This window comes from Bidens hawaiensis, unplaced genomic scaffold, assembly GCF_021521415.1.
Source record: "Bidens hawaiensis isolate Kalapana, Puna unplaced genomic scaffold, B.hawaiensis_p1.1 tig00014722_1, whole genome shotgun sequence".
NCBI lineage: Eukaryota > Viridiplantae > Streptophyta > Magnoliopsida > Asterales > Asteraceae > Bidens > Bidens hawaiensis.
The window spans coordinates 62294-72679 of record NW_027492292.1 but is presented as its reverse complement, the minus strand read 5'-3'; the positions used below and the strand labels follow the sequence as shown (position 1 = coordinate 72679).

At 37.4% G+C, this 10386-nt stretch overlaps 1 protein-coding gene and 1 pseudogene across 1 annotated transcript; one reads left to right on the top strand and one right to left on the bottom strand.

The window, feature by feature from the left end:
• The first annotated feature begins 862 nt into the window (after window positions 1-862).
• LOC143547479 (BTB/POZ and MATH domain-containing protein 3-like) lies at window positions 863-2633 on the top strand (annotated as a pseudogene).
• A 445-nt stretch (window positions 2634-3078) lies between these two features.
• On the bottom strand, window positions 3079-5283 carry LOC143547478 (BTB/POZ and MATH domain-containing protein 3-like). Its single transcript, XM_077038894.1, has 4 exons — window positions 4919-5283; window positions 3908-4247; window positions 3198-3436; window positions 3079-3103 (listed from the first exon to the last, which is right to left on the bottom strand). The coding sequence occupies exons 1-4, from the start codon at window positions 5281-5283 to the stop codon at window positions 3079-3081; spliced, it is 969 nt and encodes a 322-aa protein (XP_076895009.1).
• Between the last annotated feature and the right edge of the window lie 5103 nt (window positions 5284-10386).

Here is a 10386-nt window from a genome sequence, read left to right as displayed (position 1 = left end):
TTGTCCAAAATGCCTTTTCGGTTGGGATTCCGTTTCCTTACGCTTCCCTTTTGCCCTATGGCGAGGGTTCGCGTCGGAGTCGGATTCCTCCGAGTCATCCTCCCAGTACTCGAATTCGTCGGCCTGTTGCACGGAACGCAAGCGTTCGTCCAACTCAGCCTGGAATTCCTTTTGTCGTGCCTCCGCCCATGCCTTAACTTCATCGAGAGTCTGGCGGGGGAGTCTTCGTTTCTCAAACTGGGTATCGGTGGATCCCAGTAGGCGATCATTTACTGCACTTGCCCCAGCTTTGGTAAGTGGGGTAGTGTTCGTAAAATTTACTTCACTTGCCCCGGCTTCGGTAGCCGGGGTAGTGTTCGTAAAAACTGTGTTGCCGGTATTCCCCCTAGTAGCAGGGGTTGTGGTTACCGGAATTTCTCTAACCATCTTTGTAGAAGTTTGAAAAAACTGGAGAAAAATAAAGTTCTAGCTTTATGCACGGATGGCGCCAATGAAGAAACACTAACCGGACCCCGGACAGATTACTGGTAACCTGGGGGTTGGATAGCTGTTTCCCACGAGGGGTTAGACCCTTGGAAGATGGTTCTTCTGATAACCTGCAAAACAGACACCGTGAGCTCGTCACTGAGAAGGGGGGGGTTCCTCCTTGTGACCACCCTCCGGCGTGAGAATCAGACTAGATTGCTCTTTAAATATAAAGTATATTAAGAGATTGCTAGAGCAAATATCAGGTATATTATGATGATATAAGATAATAAATCTATATCTATATATATATATATATATATATATATATATATATATATCATTCACCTTTTTTCATACATGCATTATTTCTAGAACGTAACTCTAGTGTTCTAATATGCTTGCGAATAGTTTGGATCACACGTGTTCTAGATCAACACTCCAGTTAGTGAATGGGTCTCATGGTTCCAATGTCAGGTCCTCGTTTACGCTTAGGTTGTTGAATAAGAGCGGCAAAGGAGGACACACATTTTATGGCGGACCTTCTACTCGAAAGCGCCATGGACGCTTGTGGTATAACTTCTTTTCCAATGATTTAAGTACCGTTGTTGGTTTTCAAAGTTTGATTTTATTTTGTCAAAACGGCCGTCCATTTATAACATTATAACATGACCCCTTTACCTATGGGATAATTACCAAATTAGACGTGTTAGACCATTCTTTTTTACAATAACTGACTTTGACTTTTAGCCTACTAACTCTTTAGACAACCACTTCAAGACCATCTAGAATGTGTTGCAAGGGCCAAGCAGGCTAATCTTAGCAGGCACTTTTTGGGCACCGAAATTTATAAAAAGTCTGGGGGGGGGGGCACCTTCTGACCAATCATTACTCGCCACGTGTCCCAAGCAGGCTAACAACAAATCCAGTTGTTTTGTTGTGGGCTAGGTTCTTTATTTTTGGAAAAAACAAGTGTAGTCAAACATGTCTATTTTGGTAATTTCCCGTTTATTTATTCTATAATGTTTCGAATAAGCGCTTGGCTTTCAGGGGCCGCAGCTATTTCTTCAGCAGAGAACGTCTGGAAACATTGGGTTATCTAACGGATGATTGCTTTTCGATGCATTGCACAGTTGGTGTTTTTAAGCAATTTAACATTCCTATAACTCCATCTGACATGGGCCGAGATCTCAACTACTAGTTGGAAACTGAAACGGGCTGCGATATTCTTTTGCTTGTTGGTGACCAGACTCTCAAGGCCCACAAAGTGATACTCGCGGCCGGGTCTCCTGTATTTAAAGCCATGTTTTTCGGGCTTCTTGGAAACCCTAACATGAATGAATTGGAGTTGAAGGAAGTTAAACCCTCCGTCTTTAAAGTGAGTATCTTTTTTACTCTCATTGATTTATTTACGGCTGATTAATGTTACGAAAAACGAACACCAATGAATCGAATTAAGACGAATAAACGAACGAGGGCCACTCTTATTAACCTAATATGGTGTTAATGTGTTATTCCCTCTTTTGTACAAGCCAACTGCTACTAACAACCTTGTTTCTAAAATGTCACAAATGGTCCTCCAGGCTCTACAAACTTAACCAAACATTATTAACAAAGGATTGAACCATGAGAATAGTTCAAAACAGCCCCTGAAGTTTAACCGTACCAACATAAACCAGCATCTAGCAATTAATCATAGAGATGTTTTTGCAGGCAATGCTTTTGTTTATTTACTCGAATACACTTCCGGATTTGATGTCAAGCGACGTGGTTGAACAACTGTTGCCTGTTGCTGATCGGTTTGGTGTACAGCGGTTGAAAGATTTGTGTGAAGCAAAACTGAGTGAAGAAGTTAATGTTGATACTGTTGCAACAGCTTTATGTTTTGCCGATAAACATCATTGTCCGCAACTTAAGTTCATCTGTCTGAAATTTGCATCTGAAAACTTGGAAGGTGCGTGCGTGCATGTTGACTGAATATTTTGATATATTGAATACTTTCAAGTAATGGGATTTTGATGTAATGTTTTAATTTGTTTGTAGAGGTGATGAAAACACAAGGGTTTAAATATTTAACAGAAGCATGCCCTTTGTTGCTATCAGAGCTCCTACAAACAACTAAACCGAAAGCAGCAGCACGCACTCGTGGTGGCCTCCTCTTATCCTAGCCTCCTGTGCGGACTTTGACGTTTATTTAGTTTATGGGTGGAAAATTACCTTTTTTAGACTACGGGTTGTTTGCATTTTATTAGTTAAAGGTTTAATTTTATTCATTATATTATTGTTAAAATACAAAAATCTTTAGTATTTATATATCGCTCGGCAGAATACAGTTGTTAATCGACCTTTAGCTGGGATTATATTAAGAGGAAAGACTGGTGAGGATAAACAGTTAGAGAAGATGTTGGAAAGGTTAATTTGTCCTTTTAGTCAACTAAATGTTGTCATAGTTCAAACTGATTCAAAATGTTGACTTTCTTAATGACTGTTGCTGACTTACATACTAGTCTTGCATTTTAAGATTGTGGTTAGCTTTGAATTAGATGCTGCAGTCGGATTTGAAACGTGGGTTTCCTTTAATCAACCCTTGTAATGTCTATATAACACGAATATTTAAGCACTTCTCTTTTCATCAAGCCTACCAAAAAAAAATAAAAAATCACAGCATTAAAATTAGAAAAATATATATTAAAATCTAACAGATACACAAGTTTCTAATAGGTTGCGCTGACCTTCCAGTTTTGTGTGCAAATTCCAAACAGACGGACTTAAGTTGGGAGCAGCCGTGTTTATCAGCAAAAGATAAAGCTGTTTCAACTGTATCAACATTAACTTGTTCACATAATTTTGCTTCACACAACTGTTTTAACCGATGTACATCAAACCGCTTAGCAGCAGCAAACAAATGTTGAATCATGTTTGTTGACATTGATTCTGGCAATGCCTCTGAGTAAATAAACAAAAGCATAGCCTGCAAAACACCTCCATTTGAATAAGTCATTAACCATAAATCAGGCTGAAATAAGCTAACGCTGTGTTCCCGAGTCTAAACGAGGGAAAAAGTCATGTTCTCAAGTTCGTTTTTTTATTTTTTAATGAAAGAAGTAGAGAGAAAAGGAAGGAAAATGCTACATATTTCCATCCTTCCCATTTGGAGAGAAAAAAGTTTGATCATACTTCAACTATTTGAAAATTCCCAAATTGCCCTCAACCAGTTATTAAGGACACATTGTAATAATTGGTTGAGGGTAATTTGGGAACTTTTAAATAGTTGAGTTTGATTATCCAAATAGAAAGAATAACCCTTCCCTTTTTTTGAAAAATAAATAAATAAATAAAAACTCGGGGAAAATGACTTTTCCTGGCTTCCTCTCAATTCCTTTGACTTCTCTCGTTAAATTAGACTTGGGAACACAGCATAAAGGTAATTAATTTTTATTACTTTAAAGATAGAGGGTTCAACATCCTTCAACTCGACTTGATCACCCGCTATGTCAGGGTCGTTTCCAAAAAATCTAGCTCTAAATACAGGAGAGCGAGCTGCGAGTATGGACTTATGGGCCTTGAAAGTTTGGTCGCCAACACGAAGAACAATATCGCAACCCGTTTCAGTTTCCAGCAAGGAGTTGAGATTTTGGGCCATGTCGGATGGATGTATAGAAAAGGTGAAACCTTTGGATCCCTCTCTAACAACTCCAATTCGGAAATGCATTGTAAGACAATCATCCTTTAGATAGTCCGATGATTCCAGATCGATCCATGTCATCAAACGTTCGTAACCCCTGTCATTAATAATATAAATAGGGTCATGCTGTAGCTACACCACACTCATTTGATTTCACACCATCAACACACAACCACACTCATTTGATTTCACACCATCAACACACAGACCGCCGTTTTGACCAAAAAAAAAAAAAGCCAAACTTTAAATATTATTGATTAGAACGGCCGTTTGAACATTATCCTGACGGCCGTTCTGACCATAGACGGTCTAACTTTAAAAAAAATTTGGTTTGAGAATTGTTGTTCAGGAAGTTCTCATAAAATGGGCCAAAGTGGGTTGACTGAGACAACCCTGTCTAATGAAACGGGTTAAAATGCATTGGTGATATTTTTCAAATGGGTTGATATGAGGCGTACAACCGGAGATTGGTATGCGCGTAAACCAAAGGCAAAGCTGAACTATACAATAACTTAAATTTTATTATTTTAACAAAATCAACCCGTTCTGACCCAAACCTTTTCTCACCTGAAAGTCTGAAACCCGTTCAACCCTACCCCTACTGACCTAAACCCGTCCCAACCCAACCAAAATCAACCTTTTTTTTAATAGACTACAATGGCCGTTTGGTCAATATCTGGGACAGTGTGTATAACTGGCCCCAAAACTAAACTAAACTAAACCGGACGAATTCCAAAATATACAAGACAAGAATCGATCTCTACTTACGTCATACTTCCTCGGCCGTTGAGAGTACGAGGCGAGGGGTTCTCATCAAAGCGACCAAAAACTGCATGGTTTCCTTTGCCGGTTTGATCCAACAACGTGAGCTCAAACAACACCTTGACATCCGAAGCATCGCTGGCCAAAGCTAACAACACCGAAACGTAGCAAGTGGTACGAATACGATAACGACCCGAACCCGAACAAGGTGATGATCCTTCAGGGTAAAAGCTGATGACCCAGTCATGTCCACCAGCCTTGAAGGTGAAGCTTCCTATGCTGTTACCACCACCCATTCCTTTGGTCAGAGAGAAGCCTCTGATTGTGAACTCATGAGACGCTGATGAGATCCCAGACGTTATAGAATCCATGCGTACGTACGAATATTAACAAGGGTTGATGATAATAATAATAATATTCGTCCAAGCCTTGGGTTAAATAGAGCGCGGACCAAGGGTTTGAGATAAAAAGGGAGATAAAAATGAAAAGTGTAAGAAGGATTTGCGGCCACATAAAAAACCTCTCAAAAAAAATTCAAAAATTTAATAAAAAAAATCATAACTCAAAATATAAATAAAAAACGGGAAAAAAAAACAAAAAATTTTCCCTGGTCATTCCCGTTCAAAAAAAAAAAGACACAATGCAAGACAAAAGACACAATGACGAAAATGAATAAAAGACACAATAGATCGCAAAATATAACACAATTGTTGAGTAATATAACACATATCAAGAAAAAAAGACACAATGTCAATAAAAAAGACACAATCAATGACGAAAATAAACACAAAACACAATGATAAACAAAAAGACACAATAATCCCTTTACCTCAACATTGTGTGTGTGTTTTTTTTAGAACGAGGAAGACGGTGAAAACATTTTTGTGTTTTACTTTTTTGTTTTTTTATTCAATTTTGAGTTATGATTTTTTATTTATTTATTTTTTAATTTCTTTTTGAGCGGTTTTTTTGTGTGACTATAAATCATTCTCATCCTTCTCATTTTTGTCTTTCTTTGTAAAATAACTTGACCCAAGTTTAATAATATTACTTATATGTTAGTGTTATTAATTATATTAGTAAAGGATTAAGATCGTGTAAGAATCATTTGGAAATTGAGAACTTTAAATACCAATTTGAACCATAAAATACCCCTTCAAGAAAATATAAAAAAAATAACAAAAGAAATTATAAAACCAAAACAAATGCGAAAAAAAAGTAAAACAACCCAATACATTTATCTAGCATCCCGGTTTCATTAAAAAAAATTCTCGGTTTGCTAAATTATACATGTATGTATAATACTTATAAACACGCATATACATATATGCATATATACATGTTATTTTTATACACATCCATAATTAAGATACATGATAATGTACATATGTGTTTATTATGTAACTGTAGATTAAATGATAATATACATATATGTATAATTTAGCAAAACTGAGAATTTTTTATTTTTATTATTTTTTTTATGAAACATGTATGCTAGATAGACATTTTGTTTTTTTTTTACTTTTTAAAAATTTTTGTTTTTTTTGTTTTATAAATGTTATAAATATTTTTTAAGAGATTTTTTTGTGATCCAAAATTGTTCTCAAAGTTCACAATTCAAAAGGTTAGTAGTTAACAATGCCATCTAATTTCAAATGCATAGATGTTGGCCAAGTTATTATGTATTGTACTTATCAGGATTACAGTAAAATATAGCTTATACTTCTCATGGTGATGCAACTTATGACGTTTAAGTATGGTACAAGATCAGTAAAGGTGCATCCATTATAAGTATGACTTTTAAGTATGAAAACATGTCAACCTTATGAGGCTGAGGTTGACACTAAACATGAATTACTCCATTTTGAGTCGTTTAACTTAAGCCACCTCTTTATTATTCCTTTTGATCTGTTTTAGATCTAATATTACACAAATCGCCTATTTCACAAATTGAAGAAACACTAATAGACCCCGGGCAGATTACGGATAATCTGGGGGTTAAATAGATGTTTCCCACGAGGGGTTATGTCCGGCAAAGATGGTTCTTCTGGTGACCTGCAAAACAGACACCGTGAGCTCGTCACTTAGAAGGGGGGGGGGGGTACCTCCTTGTGACCACCCTCCGGCGTGAGAATCAGACTAGATTGCTCTTGAATATAAGTGTATATTAAGAGATTGCTAGAAAAGATAAGATGTGATCAGGTAATGTAATGTAATGTGATGTGTCCATACCATTTCAAGGTGTTGGAGTATTTATAGCCGAAGGTAGGTTTCCAAGCAGGTACAGCCGGCTGAATAGTATTCCTGTTCTGCCAACTGTGGGCTATGCACGTGCCATGCTGGTGGTTGGTGGGTAGGCAGCGGCTGATAGTGACCAGGCCGGCTGTGTACTATTCCTGTTCCACCAACTGCAGGCTATGCACGTCCTCCGACAGGTTGGTGAGTAGGCAGCGGCTGATAGTGACATACAGTACAAGAGCGTGCTGCTCGTCATACTGTTGTCAGTGAGCTGTCATATCTTTGGTCAGATCTTTTGTCCATACCTCGTCAGGTACAGTACAAAAAATCCTCCAGTATCGTACGGACTGGCTCATTTGTGCGGGAGTGTTCCCGGCTTTGTGCGGGAGTGTTCCCGGCTAGCTCACTCCTTCAGGTGACATTACTGAATTATTTAAGAGTTAAGTGCCTTGTGCGTGTAGCCTTGCTGCGCGGGTGGCCTTCCCTGATGGCTAGTATCCGTTGCTGCGGGAACAGGCGGAGTACGTCGACCATTGGGAGGCTTTTCCTGCGGGAACAGCTTGCGTACTGCGCGTAAGGACGTCACGTCTCTGAGCATGGTGGGTCCTGCGGATCCAGTTGGTTTCTACGCAGACGTCTCTTCAAGGTGAGTCTTGCGAGTTCAGCCTTTGCGCAGACGTCCCTGTTGAAGGTGAGTCTTGCGGGTTCAACTGCGCAGACGTCCCTCTTTGAGGTGAGTCTTGCGGGTCCAACTGGGCTCTACTGGGACCTACCTCTTCACAAATGTACGGGTACATTCATCATACGTTTTGCTAATTTTGAACATAACAAAAATTTAGCTATTTCTTTATTATACCCATTTGACCAGTTAAAGATATAATATTACCCAAATTGCTTGTTGTATGAATTAACAGGTCAAAGTTGGCACCTTTATTGATCCTAGAGGTGGTAAAATAGCCAGTTGGGTAAGTGGTCAAAATGGGTAAAATCTAGTATGGACTGTACGTTCAGGTGAAATCCTTACCAAAATGGTCAAAATGCCTATTGGATACAACTATTGCAACTTGAGTCGATTAATCTTTGTTGGTGTGAGGGAGTCGGTGATGTTGGAGTGACGAGTTTAGCTTATGGGTTCTCTAATCTCCATGCTATTGAATTGTGTGGTTGTCATAACAGGTAAAAGGTCATCATGTAGTTGACTTCGGAAAGTCAAAGCTAATTACTTTGAAACATGAAGATGAAAGTGCAATTGCACCAAAAACAGATAAGATAACCACTAAGGTCCACTTCTACCAAAACTCTCAACAGAACCAAACATCAAATATGCGGTCACAACAAAGCAAAATAGAAGGTACACTAGTAACCAAAACTCAACAGGTCCTAAACAATTGTATTGACACCACTTACAATTGTAGGCCACAGCTCAGCGCATTCCTTTCCACGTGGTTCAGTTATTGCAGATCCTGTATGCAAAGCAAGCTTGACTTTGGAATCAAATTTTAAAACAAAAAACAACATAATCTTTTTATAATAAACAGCTAAAGAAGCCGTAGGCAAGAAATATACACTGGAGGTACTTAGCAATAAATGCATTGACAATCCATTTGATATATTAGAGAAAAATCATAACGAAAATTGACAGGCAAATGCAGCAGTTAATAAAATTTACCTTTCAATTATCCCTTGGGGTTGTCTATAACTCCAGCATTATCTGATCAACATAAAGAAAGTTAAGGATGATTTTACAATAGACTGTCTCATGCCAAACAGATATTATAAAACAGTAAATTACAAAATTAAAACGTTAATGCAACGATAAATTAGGAAACTGGGTTGGATTTGGCATGTTACCAATATGCATTATTATGCTAAGGCATAAAACAGCATAAATATGCACTTCATATATGTGAAAAAAAACACTAAAACTCAGACTTGGTTTACACCTTGGGCTTGATAAAACTTAGTATAATAGCGCTTTCATTTTGTGCCCAGTTTATGTATTTAGCAACCTGGAACTCAGCGCAGCATCCGGTAACTAGTTATATATAAAAGCTTTATTATAATAGTAAAATTATAAAAAAACTGCTAAGAGTGACTTGGTAGGAGTTGAACCCGGTGCCCCTTGAGTAAGTGGTATACACATGTAGCACTAAAGCAAATCTAATATATCTAAATATTCTCCTATTAAATATTCATATTTATAATAAAAATAAGTAAATAATATATATTATGCTATATATAAAATAATATATACATATATAGTAATATAATTTAATGTTCAGTAACCAAATTCGTGTCTATATATAGTTATACATATTTGTCTGTATACATATGTGTCTGTGTGTATAGATCTGGTGTCCAATGTGTATGCTAAAACTGTCATTTTTTATTTATATATATACCAATATGTGTAAGAATACAAAACGTGTATATATATATATATAATAAAGAAGGCAATGAGTTGACTCAAGGAGCCACGAGCTCCTTAGATAAACCTACAGCATATTCAAAAGATATAAAAAAAACTATTAAATTTGATATACAAAATCAAAGCGTGTACTGACTGTTGTGACAAAAGTATAAATTAAGTAACCCATTAATACATTTCAAAATGATTTTCGTTTAAAAGGTGTTAGCAACGAATAAAAAAACAGATTAAAAAAGATTATAGTTTATAAAAACTAACTGAAAAACGTTTTCATAAATCAGTGGAAGAGGTCTAAGTTTTGAGAAAAGGAATAGAGTAACAAAAGCTCATAGTTACCCCCTCTCATATATAGCCACCAGTAATATGAAATAGAGAAGTTTAATATGAGTGAGGTTCAAATTTTGAAAGTCTGTCTTAACAATGATTATCCAACATCTAACGAAAATGAGAACATGTCTGATGTGGTTTTCACAACTATCAAACATATCTTGGTCCTAACACTGGGGTGTAGTGTGGTGGTGCCCCAAGCCACTTCACCATTTTAATCTCTGCAGACCAAATGGGGTGGGCGCCAAGGGCAGTGAGCCCCTTTGGTCGCTACTTTGTTAACAGTGCAAGGGCGCTTGAGCATGGGATCCACCTGTGTTTCACCAATCACATGCACACGCTTGTTTTTTATTTTATTTTTATTTAGTTTATAAGTTAAACCTAGGGATGGCAATGAAACCCGAACCCGATGGGAAAACCCGAAACCCGATATAAATGGGACGGGTAATACCCGACCCGTTAGGGTTTGGGATTAGGTTTG